Consider the following 13,808-nt stretch of genomic DNA (forward strand, 5'->3'; position numbering starts at 1 on the left):
CTCAAGCCACCGTCATCTATCACTGTCTGTGCACAAAAGCCTGTGAGGTGTCGCGTGGAGCGCTAGTTAATTACTGAAGTGACAGGAACAGATGGTGCAAGCAGCAACACAGGGAGGTGCTAGGAAGTACGGTCTCGCTTACATTGTCACCGAGGTAGAAATTTGGCACGGGCAGGCATGCTGGTGCAAAACGCACTGAATTCCAGCCTGGCGCCTCTGCAAAGCGGGTGTGCACAATCGCAAGCAGCCACAAAACATAGCCAGAATGTGACCTACTATGCAAACTGAGGCCACCTCTCTCTGGCACGTCTTGCAGGGCTCTGGGGACAAACCTCAGCTCAGCATTGCTGCTTGAGGAGAGTAGAAGGTTGCTATGTTTGGGCTACAATAAAACAACCAAACAAACCCAGCTTTGAAAGCAAGAGAGGGAGAAGGTCGATCTAGTGGCTAGAACACAGGACCGGGACTTGGGAACAACTGATTTGTAATCCCAGGTCTGCCCCATATCCTGTTGTAGGGTTGGGCAAGTCACGTAAACGTTCTGTGCTTTAGAGCGGTGTAATTCTACTTACCGTGTAGAGGGTTAACGAGATAATATCTGGAAGGTGCTTTGGATGTGAAGGGTGCTGTATGACTGGTGATCATCATTATTAAAACTCCAATGCTTTGTAATACCTCTGCAAAGAGAAAAAACACCCTAGAGCTCTAATAATAATGCTAAGCATTTTGCAGCTGTAGATCTTCATGTACTTTACATGATGTGTGTATTTCTTTACTTTCTTCAGCTGTGTCTACTGCCATTTTCTGCCCTTGCCAATACAGAGGAGGTTGTATTAGGGATAGCAAGGGTGAGAACTATACTCTACACAGGGCCCCAGCAGTTAAACAATTGTGGTGTTGTTACCACCTTGGCTAGACTGGCTCTGAGCCAGCTGAACCGTTGGGGGTACAGGCATGGCTTAAAGGGGTGTGTGAGTGGCATGAATGTCCCTGGATGCCCTGCTCTAACACGGCTGGTGCGGGGTCTATGAGAATGGATCAGCGCTGGTATTAGGTGTGTTCCTGCCTGGGTATTGCGTAGGGGTTGTCTCTACACTGTCAATGCTACAGTGCTGTAGCACTGTAGTGTAAACACTACAGCCATGGAAGGGGTTTTGCTGTGGCTGCAGTAAATCCACCCCACTGCACTGAAAGTTAGCTTGGTCAACCTAGTGTTTAGGTGGAGCCCAGGCCCTACACGGATTGTGCGAGGACTACCCCACGTTTTGGGAGCAGGCCTGCAGCCTCCCTGAAACACCCAGCAGCTGGGGCTTGGCTCACCTTCACCATGTCCTGGTGTGCCAGGGGAGCACGGCACAGAGGTGGAATGGCCCCGTGGCGTGACTAACCTCAGGGGCCGGCCACTGGGGCATGTCTAGCCTGCCCCCAGGGGGAGAAGCAGCCAGGAAGGGTGGGGCTGGATCCGCTGTGATCCCCCTGCTCTGGGGCCGTGGGCACCTCTAGCCCCTGCACTAACAAACCAGGGTGTCAGGCTCAGTCCTAACCAGCAACCTGACAATAACAAAGTTGTTGCGCAGGTGGCCCTACAATAACAAACCAGCCCGGGTGCTAACAAGGGATGCTGCTTGAATAAGGAGCCAGAGCTTCCAGGCGACCCTACAATAACAAGGTCTGGCGCAGACACGCCCCTTAATCAGCGCCTGGCTATGAATATTGACGTTCTCATTAATATGCATAAAACTCATTAGTAATCCGCCTGGCCTGGTGAATATTCATGTATGCTAATGAGCAGCGGCCCGTCGCCGCCAGGACGTCATCAGCAGGGGCCGGGCGGGCCCAGGCGCTGCCGGCAGAGGCCGGAGATGGCGGCGCCCTCGGCCCCGCGGCCGCCCCGGCCCCGCAAGGAGCCGCAGCCGCTGGTCATCCCCCGGAGCGCGGCCGAGGAGCAGCGGCTGCGGCTGGAGCGGCTCATGAAGAACCCGGTGAGCAGCGCCGAGCCCCCGGGACCGGCTCCCGATCCACCCCCCGGGACCGCCCGCCCCCGGGACTGACCTGCCGCGCCGAGCCCCCGGCCCCCGACTGATCGCCCGGCCGCCCCGAGCCCCCGACTGATCCCCCGGGCTCCCCCCCGGACAGACCCGCCGGGCCCCCGGGACTGACCTGCCGCGCCGAGCCCCCGGGACCGCCGGCTCCCGATCCGGCCCCCGGGACTGACCCGCCGCGCCGAGCCCCCGCCCCCCGACTGATCGCCCGGCCTCCCCGACCCCCGGACTGACCCGCCGCGCCGAGCCCCCGGCCCCGGATTGATCCCCCGGCCTCACCCGCCGCGCTGAGCCTCCGGGACCGGCTCCCGATCCACCCCCGGGACCGCCGGCCCCCGGGACCGGCTCCCATAAACCCCCCGGCCCCCGGGACCGCCCGCCCCCGGGACTGACCCGCCGCGCCGAGCCCCCGGCCCCCGACTGATCGCCCGGCTCCCCGAGCCCCGACTCCCGGACAGACCCCCCCGCGCCGAGCCCCCGGGACCGGTCCCTGCCCGGCTGTTCCCCAGCTCTACCCAGGGGCACGTCAACCCCCCCCCGGGACTGATCCCCCTTCCTGCCCTGAGGCATCACAACCCCCACCAGCTGAACCAAACTCCCCTTCCCTCTGATCCTCCTCCCTCTGCTGGGGGCTTGGACCACATCCCTCTCTCCCAGGACTGGTTCCACTTGGTACTGTCCCCACCATCTCCGTCCTGGGGCACCCTGATCCCCCCTCTGGGAACTGATCCCCCCTTGCTGCCCAGGGGCACCCCAACCCTTTTCCCCAAACTGAACTTGCTCCCTGTTTTGGGGGCCCAAACTGACCCCTCTGGGACTGGGTCCCCTGCGGGACTGACCTCCCTCCTTATGCTGGGGGCCTGAACCAACCCCCCATGCGCCCCCTCCCCGACTGTTCCCCTATACCCCTTCGCTGGGGGCACTTTGATCCCTCCTCCCTGGCAGACTGATCCCCCATATCTCTGTGCTTGGGGCATCCTGATTCCTTCCCCTTGGGGGGATTGGTTTCCCCCATCCCCTGTGTTGGGTAGACACTGTAACCCTCCATTCTGTATCCCAGGAGGAAATCCCAAATTCAATATGTGTGGGGAGGGGTGGCTGGCACTGACCTCCAGTTCCCATTCTGGGGGTGTACCCTGACTCCTGTCCCCTGGGGCCACTGATCCCCAATTTTTCTGCTGGGGGAAAGGAGCTAGCACAGTTCTACTTCCACTAAGATCTGTGCTGACATGGAGAGATTCCACCATTGTGCGTATATCAACTTTCGATAATGCATTAAACCTTCACTCTCTGCCCAGAGGAGATATTGATGGTTGGCTTGTTTCTTGTTGTAGGATAAGACTGTTCCAATTCCTGAAAAACTAAATGAATGGGCACCACGCCCTCCCCCGGAATTTGTGAGAGATGTTATGGGTAAGGGCACTCGCTATTCTTCAGATAACTATAGATCAAATGGCCTAATCCTAGATGAATGTGCAATAAAGACGGGGGAGAGAGCTCTTCTCCTGTCCACCTTTGTTAAGAAAAGCAGCCAGGAATGGGCTTTTGGTAGCATTTTTCCAAGTTGTCCTTTTATTAGTCTACGTTGTGGCTGTTTATTTTCAGAGTGTAATGTGAACAGCACCTAAGCCTCCCCAAAACGGTCGTCTGCACTTCTGACTATGTGGGTAGAGGCAAGGTGCTGCTGTATTGATAGTAAGTAGTAACTCTGTCCTCCTCTAGGATCTCAAAGTGCTTTGCAGATGCTAATTCAGACTTCACAGCCCCTTCTGTGAGTGTATTATCCCCATCTCTCAGAAGGTGGGAAACTGAGGCACATAATGAACATCTGAGCCAGGATCAACTTGGATCTCTTGACCCTTAGACTTGAGCCTTAAAGACCATCCTCTGGTTTGGGACCGTGTCTCTGTTAAGTACTTTGCTGAATTGGGGCCTTAAAGAGGTGGTTTAGCTATCAAAGGGAAGGGACAGATCCTGCAGGTGAAAGCCCCAGTGAGAATCCGAGTGCAGGTTGACACCAGAAAGAGGGAACTCCAAGGATCACTTTACAAAAGGGCAGGGGGAAGCCAATTATATTTATAATACCATTATTGCCTTAAAAGGATGTGTGGTGAATAGACTACAAAGGTTTCATTTCCACTATATTTGCTCTCCCTTCCTGACTTTGTATAAGACCTAGTGATGCATGTGGAAAGGGGGGTGGGTGGGAGGGACTGGTCTGTGTGTGCATAGCAGGACAAGATGTACCATATTGCCCAGTCAACCTACCGTTACTTGAACCAGGGTGGGGGATGAGTTGAGTCTCCATGGCCCATTCAGTTCCTGGAGACTCAGCTGAGACTGATGGCAAGAGGTCTAGTCAATGAACTGACGGTGGTGATGGTTTTGTGATGTGGGCTGCTGACCAACAGAAGCTGGACTGAGCCACTGGGGTCTCATAGCTCACTCTGGCTTTCAAACCCTGTTGACCTAGGCTGGATAAAAATCGATGATAAAAATATGCTGTTACCAACTTGTGATGGTCTTTACTTCCTACAATCCCTCAGTCAGTTGTATCCCATATAGGGTGACCAGATGTCCCGATTTTATAGGGACAGTCCTGATATTTGGGGCTTTGTCTTATATAGGTGCCTATTAACCCCCACCCTCGTCCCAATTTTTCATGCTTGCTGTCTGGTCACCCTAATCCCATAGGCATCCGTTTGGGAGTGTCTTAGACCAGGGACATTTTTAAAACTGGAGTTTTGTTAAACTCAGTCTCCAGACACACGCCCCAGGGCTGCTGAGTCCTTTCAGAGCACACCAGACTCTGCTTCCGCACCCTGGGCCATTCCCTTTGATCTCCTCAGCAGACGTCAGTGCTTAAAGGGGCAGAGTTTAGGTAAATCTTACTCTGACCTTCCCTTAGGAGGTGCTATGTATACAGTGTGACAGGTTTGGGCCCTTTGGGGTGTCACCTGATGTGCTGGGGTGCCACTGAGTCAGCCTATTCTGCCAGCCTGGGTCCCCTTTACCTGGCCTTACTGGGCTAGGCTCACAAGCCTCTTCCAGTCAAGCGCACAGGCAGGGACACACCCAGCTGCACTGAGAGACAGATCTGCTCTGGAAAGATTCAGCCTTAGGGGCTCGCCCCAACACTCTGGTGCCCACTCCCTTTAAGGGGCACAAACCCAAAGGTTTTATGAAATTCGTCCCCTCCCTCAATGTGGAGGAGATATGCACAACTCCCCGCCCCCCCCCCCATTAGAAATTACATAAATTGGATTATATTATAAACAAGAAATAAGTTTATTAACTACAAAAGGTGAATTTTAAGTGAATATAAGAGATAACAGACCGAACAAAGCAGATTACTGAACAAATAAACCAAAGTACGCAAGCTAAGCTCAATAAACTTAAGAAATAGGTTACAAAATGTAAATTCTCACCCTAAATGTGATTTTAGGCAGGTTGCAAAGTTTCTGTGATTCAGAGTTCCAGTTTTCGTGGGTAAGAACCTCACTTCTTCAGATGCAAGTAAACTTGCATCTGAAGAAGTGAGGTTCTTACCCACGAAAGCTTATGCTCCCAATACTTCTGTTAGTCTTAAAGGTGCCACAGGACCCTCTGTTGCTTTTTACAGATTCAGACTAACACGGCTACCCCTCTGATACCAGAGTTCCAGTTATATTCCCTTTCAGACTGGACCCCTGTCTCAATCTGGACTCCCCCCCACCTTCCCTTCAGGTGGCTTTAGCAATCTTTCTTCTTGGGCAGACACACCATGGAGAGGAGGAGCCATGTTTGCCTTTCTCCCCACCCTTAAATAGGATTTACATAAGGCGCGAATCCTTTGTTACCAAAATTTGACACCCCCCCTCCCCCTTCCCTTCCAGTGGAAAGTTACAAGAAGTCCCAGGTAATGTTTAGTATCAGGTGACAAGACCACCTGACTCTGTAGTATCACAGCATCCATGAGTCAGTGGCAGTATGTCCGCAGGAAGGCCAGGCCTTTTCACAGTCCATTGTCTCGCTGATGGATCATCCGCCCTGTCTAGCTTTTCAAATTTGTTGTACCTGAAGTGTTAGCAGTGTGCGTCACCTGAAGTAGCATAGTTGAAATACAAATACACAGTCACTATTCCTAACTTCAGGTACAGAAATGATACAGGCATACACATTGGATAATCGCATTCAGTAAATTATAACCTTTCCAATGATCTCTTACAAGACCCATCTTGCATAAAGTACATCAGTTATGTCATATTCATACAAGCATATTTTCATAAAGAATATGGAGTGAAACGTCACAGACAGTACTATCTCATGATCCCTGTGCTATTGGCAGGTTCTAGCGCTGGAGCCGGCAGTGGGGAATTCCATGTGTACCGACATCTTCGTCGGCGAGAGTACCAGAGGCAGGATTTCATGGATGCCATGGCTGAGAAGGTAAGCGGGCCCCTTATTGCAGTCAATTGTCCGATTACTCAATGTTCATTGCCCTGTTTTTCTAAGAGTGTCTGAAATCAGACGAACTTCAAGCTGGCGGTTTTTCCTAATATGGGATATGTGCCCTGGAAAACCAGCATTAACACATCTGGCTCTTTGCATCAGACCGTGCCATCCCCTCTCTGTAGTGGGTGACCCTGCTGGAGGTGGACTAAGCCAGAGTGCTTATGCCTCCATTCCCAAATACGACTTAAAAATGCTTTAAAAATCAATAGAAACATGAGTAGATTCTTCCCAGCCAAAAAAGTGAGCAGCATTGGTTATGCTTCCTTGATTAACAGCCCTCAGCTTACAAAGACAGCATCAAAACAAGTACTTCTATAAAGTGAGGAATCAAAAATTGCACTCTACTGGACTTGCTCTCAAGTCCTGGACCAGGGATACATCAGCACTGCTCTCCCATGGATCTTTGTCCCTCAGCACATCTTTCAAAGTCACTTGATTCGTATGTTGCTGCTGATGTCTTCCATGTTATTCCCTCTTTTGCTATATAATTTTCTAGGGCCAAATCCTCAGGTTCTTGCTGCAATTGATGTTGATTGGGACCTCACTCTTTCCCCCTCCCCTCTCAGTTAAGGATCTTGGAATTTGGCTGTTAAATTTTACATAGAACATTTTTCTTATCAATACACACATTTTAATATAAACAGGCACCCACACCAAACCTGCTGGCAAATATTCCCAGTGTGTCTGCTAAGAGACTTCTCCCAACATCGAGAGATAATTTATATAATCACATTTTGTTTAGATTGTAACCAAAATGTCATATGATCAATTACAGCAAAAACTGGACGAGGAATACCAGAAGAAACTGGAGAAGAATAAGATAATTGCAGAGGAGCAGACAGCGAAACGCAGAAGGAAGCGGTGAGAGCAAATTGTTCCCCAGGGGACTGAACATAGAAACTCTAAATGCTTTATGTCCTGCCTGTAGCTACTCACTTTGGCTAAATGCTGTCTTCCACTATCCAGAACTTTCAGCTCAGATGTCTGGCTACAGAGATCAGTTTCAAAAGTGTCGCCATTAAAAGTTTCTTAAGTGAGTGTCTGTAGCACTTGGAGCCAAGAACTTAAGTTCAGAAAGTGACGGTGCATCTTGGGAATTTGCAGGGATATGAGCCTGCAGAACAAAAGCTGATGACTTTGTAGATCAGTGTTCTGTACAAATCAACATTGATTTATTCAGCTCATTGTTTTATGTGGACGCTCAAAAAGACTGCAGATCAGATTCACTACTTAAGTTGACTATTTAAGTCAACAGTACTGTGTGTGCTCTCTGATACCAGTAATGAATTCAGCTCTGAAAATATACCAAATATATGGAACCACTGATTAATGTGAAATGTTTAAAACCACATAAGTGACTGCCATCCATCAGCATATATGGGATTGACATGGATAAATTCCTGTTAACAAGCGTACTCCAGGAATTGTATCGGAATGATGGAGGCATGCAAAGTCTGCAATCTTTGTTTAGTACAGTATCTTTTTAAAACACCTAGAGGACTGAATTTTCAGGTGTTGAGCCCCTGCAGCTTCCATTCACCACCACTGGAGGCCAGTGTTCAGGGTTCTAGTGACTGAAAGATGCTACCAGCTGTTGAAAGGTCTGTGAAATTAGTTGCTGGTCTCAGTTAATGTATCTGTGCACAAATATCCACATCACAAACAGCCTTGTCACCCTTGACTGTTACTGGTCCCTTGTTAGCATTCTTGACATAAGGGCCAAGGAGAGAATGAGCCGTGGAGACTGAAATTCCCTCCTACGCCTAGAGGTGCTGCCTTTAAGTTAGAGCTGAAGCATGCTGCTGGGGAGATGTTTGTAATAGGTCAGTATAGTTAGAGAGATGATTTCAAGTTAAAAACTTGTATATAAAAATTGTTGTTATTGATAATGCCTTCCTTTTTTTTTTTTTTTTTTTAATGTTCAGCTTTAACAAACTGACTTTGCCATTCTGTTTGCTTTTGGGGCTTTTTACCTTGGATAATGAAAATAGATGAGTCACATTCATTTTTGTTTCGTGTCTGTTCCATTTTCAGGTTCTCCTGTACTAGCACTTGGGTTGCAAGTCCCCCAGGGAAATGGCTAAAATAGAAAGTTTTCAGTTGGAATAAAAACAACTTGGGGACATTTCTGTTGGTCTTGTTTTGTCAAACTTCACTCTCACTAAACGGAAATGTGAGGCCAGATTTGACCTGAACTTGGCTTTTAAGGTCCAAGTTTCAAACCTGACAGCAACATATTGTCTAACACATTAAAATGTACAAAAAAATTGACATGCTGGAATTTTCACTGTTACAAGTGTGTTTTCTTGTTTTACAGACAGAAGTTAAAAGAGAAGAAACTGCTGGCTAAGAAAAGTAAACTTGAGCAAAAGAAGCAGCAAGAAGGTCAGTGGAATAAAATTTCCCCCTTTTTCAGGGCTCAGTTCTGCTTTCCAATACAAGGGCAATAGCTGATTCTCCTCCTCCTTCTTCCCCCCCCCCCCCCCCCCCCACACACACACACTCTCTCTCTCTCTCTCTCTCTCTCTCTGCTGAGCCTGCAGTTTGTGCCTGTGTGATTGAGGACAAGCCAGTCTGTTAAACTTGAAATTTCAGTCTAACTTTCAAAGGCCCCATTGGAATTCACTTAGGATGGGAGCTAGGCTGGTAAATCACGTGGGGTATGTCTGCAGCAGCAGGGGCAGACAGACACGCTGGCTCTGCTCCAGCTACTGCACTCACAGTAGCAGTGTGGAGATAGCAGCGCAGATTCACCACCAGAGTACGGACCAAAAGGGTTGAGCGGGTGTGTACTCGGGTGGCTAGCCCGTGCCACTGCCCATGCTGCAGTGTCCACGCTGCTGTTTTTAGCGTGCTAGCTTGAGCAGAATTAGCGCGTCTGTCCGGGCTGGGAAGCAACCTCCCTGCTGCAATGTAGACATATCCTGAGGTGCTTCTGAAAATGTTACCCTTCATTCCGAATATCGCTGACCTACAAACTGGGTCCGTTTGCTCCTGAACTGCAGCTAATGTTGGTGTTTTCCTAAGGTGATGCTGTTGCAAATATTTTGGCTCAGTCAAACTGAGAACTTGCAGAATTAGAGCATTTTACAAAAGGCATTTTTAAAAAAGGAATCAGATGACATAAAAATAGTCTTGCGCACTGAGGACAGGGCAGAAAAATTAGAACCACACTGAGGAAAAAACTACATACAATGTGGCCAGCCAGAAACTGACTTAGGGTACTGCATGTAAAAGAGTGATCTATTCCAGTACCATCCGTGTTCCACATGTAGAAAGAAACCTCCACAATTCTATAGCTGTTCTGTTTAAATCTGGAAAATCAGGTATTTTAGTACAATCAAGATCACTGATTTGAGAATCAAACACTTGCTCTAGTGAGAGCACTCTAACTCACTTTTCTTAGAAATAACTGCACTTTGTGGCTTTGAATTATGATTCCACAGGAAGTCTTTGAGGGCTGTAGCAATGCTGGCAGTTTTGCTAGATGTGTGACTATTTCTGCTTGTAAAACACGCATCTATTTGAACCTGACGTTTGCCAGCCTGTGACCTATTAAATCAGAGGGTCAATCCTTGGCATAATTCCACTGAAGTGACACTACAGGTGGATTTGGTCCCTTGTTATCAGTTCGTTAGTTTGTTGTGGAGCTTGATCTCAAGGGGAACGTAAATTGCAGAGTCTTAATTTTAGTTAAATATGACACTAGTCAAAATAATGTACTGGTGAGGATGGAATTGCTGCATCAGGGACTTGTGATGTGATGTGGAGTCTTTCACAACTAGGTTGTTGGTTTGAACTAGCATCACAGTTGGCTGTAACTGGCAAATGTCTTGGAAGTCTCAACAGAGATCACACTCCCCTCTGTCTTCTAGAGAGAGCCCTTCCAAAGCAAGGTGGAAGTTTATTAGTTGGATTGGGTAGGGAAGCTTGTTCTCTGAATAAATAGGACTTCAGTCTCCAGGACTGTGAATCCAACTCCTGTCGCCTTCGCTTTTTTTTTTTTTTTTTTCCTTCAATAAAGTGTGGTGCCTGATATCAAGCGACATTACACAGCTTCACCAGTTGGTGGCATCAAACTACTAAAAAATAAATGCTGTGTGCAAGGGTTGGCGCTTGGGATGAGAACTGTTGTGTCCCAAACCAAATTCAGGGGCAGGAGCTGGAGGAGGGATTTTGGATCAAGGGTCCCATTTTATCCAACCAAAGGTCATCATTGGGGTTCTGATAAATGGTCCCAGGTCTGGTCCTTCTCCAGCAGATTGAAACTTAGGACACTTTTCATGAACCTGGTTTGCAACACATACCCCAAAGAGCTCGGCATACTCCTAAGCAAGTCCAAACCTGTCAATCTGTTGCAGATCCCAGCCTAGCTATAAAATAGCTGTGATCTTGAACGGGCATTACCTAGTGGTACAAGGAGTGCTAGTAATAACTAGGAGCAATGGGATACAATTAAGAAGATGAAGTGAGGGAGTATTCCTGAAGGTGTGATTTTTCTGGTGTGCCCATCATTTCACTTGGAAGCCTGTCACATGGGGCCTTTAAAATGTAACTGGACAAAACGTTGGTAAATACGTGGTAGAGAGCAATCTTGCAGTGACCCTTTAGCATTGGACAAGGTGGGTAACCTAATAAGCTTTTTCTCTTCTAATTTCTGAGGTTAACCTGCTGTTTAATACATTGGCGTGCACGCCTCGTTACAGGTAATCAACACGTTCTCTTTACCCCATTAGAGTCTGACCAGTCTCAAGAGCAACAGACCAGTGAGGAAGAAGATGAGGATACCAAGGAGGAGGAAGAGAAGGAGGAGGATGCAGAAGAGCCCAGCTTTGTGATGGGAAGATGATGATAATGCAGTGGCAGCTGGAAACAACGTTCATTACTTTATGTTCAGGAACACAGAAGCTTTCATCTCAGCTGGGCAGAACCCATTAGCATATGTTGTACCTGCTTGACAGTGGAGGTGTGACCTTCACATCTGAGTCCCAAAGGCTTTTGGTAGAAGGCTGCCAAATAAGAATATTTTCATAACTGCTTGTATAACTGCTGTGCAGTCTGCTATAAGGTTGCTCTAACGAGACAGCCACAAGCCTGCGTTACCCTAGAGTTCTTTCTAGCATGGCCCAAAGTGTTTTCTGGCTGAGATCTAAAACATATCCATCAACATTTAGGGCAGATTCTACCCTGAAGGCTGTGTACACAACATTCATTGAACTCAATAGGAATGGGATGTATGACTCTGAGGGCAGAATTTAGCCTGAAGTAAAGATTGGTCTGGGCCCAGACTTCCCCACACTGTGAGTGTTTTCAATTTGGGGTTTTGTATTGGGTCCGTCTCTAACCCGAATAAGTCGGTTTCTGTTGCTAGACGGGTGTGATAGGTATTTAAACAGAGAAACCCTTTTTTATTGCACAGATGTGCCCTATTACTTTCTTTTAAATTTTTCTATTAATAAAAAGGGAATGTCTGATTTCCTGTCTGCTCTTATTTGAATGTGATTTAACTAAAACAAGAACCTCTTGCTTGCTGATTTTAAAGCTAGACTGAGGAGTTGTTAAAGAACATGATACTTTGTTTCATGGGGGGGGGGCAGGAGAAGCGTGTGAAATTCCAGGAAATCTAGAGTTACAGTAAAGGAGAAATACTTAACACTATATGGCAATGCTGTGCCATCCCAGCCATGTTTGGATTAAGGGATGAAGAGATCAGTAGTGATACTGATGCTTAACATGGAGATAACAGATTTGAGACTGTAGAGAGCTGCTGTGTATACTGAGCCTTTAATTTTCTGATAGGAGGAACTTTTTCTTCAAATTTTTCCAAAAGAAAGTAGGTCTGTAAACACCAGAGAGCCAGTCATCTCTTAAGGGATAGCAGCCTCTCTTTCTGTCATGCTTTGAACCTTGTGTTGCTGTGTTAAATGTTTTGCGGTCCTGGGACACGCATCCTTCTCTTAAAGACTGTTTTAGGGGTGGTCTCTGCAAAAAAGCCCCAGCACCGTGCAGCCTCAGGGTTGACGCACACTAGCAGGGCACCTTGCCCTGCCGCTGCTTGAACTGTGCCCGTTTTGTGGAGCGAGGACTTTAGGTTTCAGGAGCTGTCAATCTAGCACCTTCCATCTGCGCTGAAAACTAAACCCCAAACCCATTATTGTGTTCATTGCCTGCAGCTTGAATTGAAGAAAACAACTTTTGTTTCTTTTTAACTTGGAAGTGCTGGTCATTTTTTGAATGCCTTTAGTCCAAAAGCTATTTTTTTTCTCTCAAGCCTTTGCTGATGCTAAGTTATGTAAAATAACCTTAAAAGAAAGGGAGACTATTAGATCAGCCCACTGCATCTGATGTTGCTGCCTGAAACCAGTTGTGGTGTTTGAGCAGGTTAATGTTATGTTTCTCTGTAAAGTTATCTGCATAACAGGGAAACGGACTTTGTTGCTTCCACTGAGTTTTTTCCAGTTCTTGAGGGCTAGATCCCTTCCCTTAATGGCCTGTGGCAAGGTAATTTCTCCTTCAGTGGTGGAAAGCTGCATTGTGCTCTCTTGGGAGCTCATCGCTGCAGAAGGTGGTGCTGTAATGCCCTTTTTTGCTTTGTATGCTGTCTCTAGCCCACTCCCAATGCGGGGAGTAGGATTGAAGAGACTGAATGATTCCATGATCAGTGAGACAAGGTGGGTGAGGTAATATCTTTTATTGGGCCAACTTCTGTTGGTGAGAGAGACAAGCTTTTGAGCTTACACACAGCTCTTCTTCAGGTCTGGGAAATGTACTCCATGTCCCAGCTAAATACAAGGTGGAACAGATTGTTTAGCATGAGTGGTTAATGTATATTTCAAGGTGAAGTGGCCTGTCAACACCTGTCATGCGGGAGAAAGGAAGGAAGTGGGAGAAGGGGAAAAGAAAGGCAGCTGGGAGTGGGACAGAGTGGCTGTTGTAGTGAGCCACAATTCCAGTGTCCCTATTCTGTCCATGATTTTTAGTGTCTAGCAAAGTTATTTAAATTCCCAGGCTCGTCCTTTGAAGGTATTGTGCAGATTTCCTTTGTGGATGAGGACTGAAAGATTTTTCACCCACAGGTGACAGGGTGTGTTTATCTTCTTTCCTTTTCCTGTGAGCTCATGGGAGAGCATAGTGATTGCTTTCACCCACGTAGTTGTTGAGGCATTTAGTGTGCTGGAAGGAGGTACGCTACATGTTAACAACACGCTGTGATCAGTGGCGTTTCCCCAGGGATCTTGGTACAGACATGAGTTAGGAGGGCTGTGCCCTCTG

At 47.8% G+C, this 13,808-nt stretch overlaps 1 protein-coding gene across 1 annotated transcript; it reads left to right on the forward strand.

Annotated features, from left to right (window-relative positions):
- The first annotated feature begins 1,862 nt into the window (after positions 1 to 1,862).
- Positions 1,863 to 12,010, forward strand: PRKRIP1 (PRKR interacting protein 1). The gene is made up of 6 exons (XM_065418319.1): positions 1,863 to 1,982; positions 3,377 to 3,455; positions 6,370 to 6,470; positions 7,312 to 7,397; positions 8,854 to 8,921; positions 11,273 to 12,010. The coding sequence occupies exons 1-6, from the start codon at positions 1,863 to 1,865 to the stop codon at positions 11,383 to 11,385; spliced, it is 567 nt and encodes a 188-aa protein (XP_065274391.1). The 3' UTR covers positions 11,386 to 12,010.
- The last annotated feature ends 1,798 nt before the right edge of the window (positions 12,011 to 13,808 follow it).

The sequence above is a fragment of the Emys orbicularis genome, chromosome 17 (genome assembly GCF_028017835.1).
Source record: "Emys orbicularis isolate rEmyOrb1 chromosome 17, rEmyOrb1.hap1, whole genome shotgun sequence".
Lineage (NCBI taxonomy): Eukaryota > Metazoa > Chordata > Testudines > Emydidae > Emys > Emys orbicularis.

Coding starts and splice junctions, on each gene's coding strand:
- PRKRIP1 (XM_065418319.1), top strand. CDS start 1,863: ATGGCGGCGCCCTCGGCCCCGCGGCCGCCCCGGCCCCGCAAGGAGCCG. Junction 1,983..3,376: donor AGCGGCTCATGAAGAACCCG/GTGAGCAGCGCC, acceptor TTCTTGTTGTAG/GATAAGACTGTTCCAATTCC. Junction 7,398..8,853: donor GCGAAACGCAGAAGGAAGCG/GTGAGAGCAAAT, acceptor CTTGTTTTACAG/ACAGAAGTTAAAAGAGAAGA.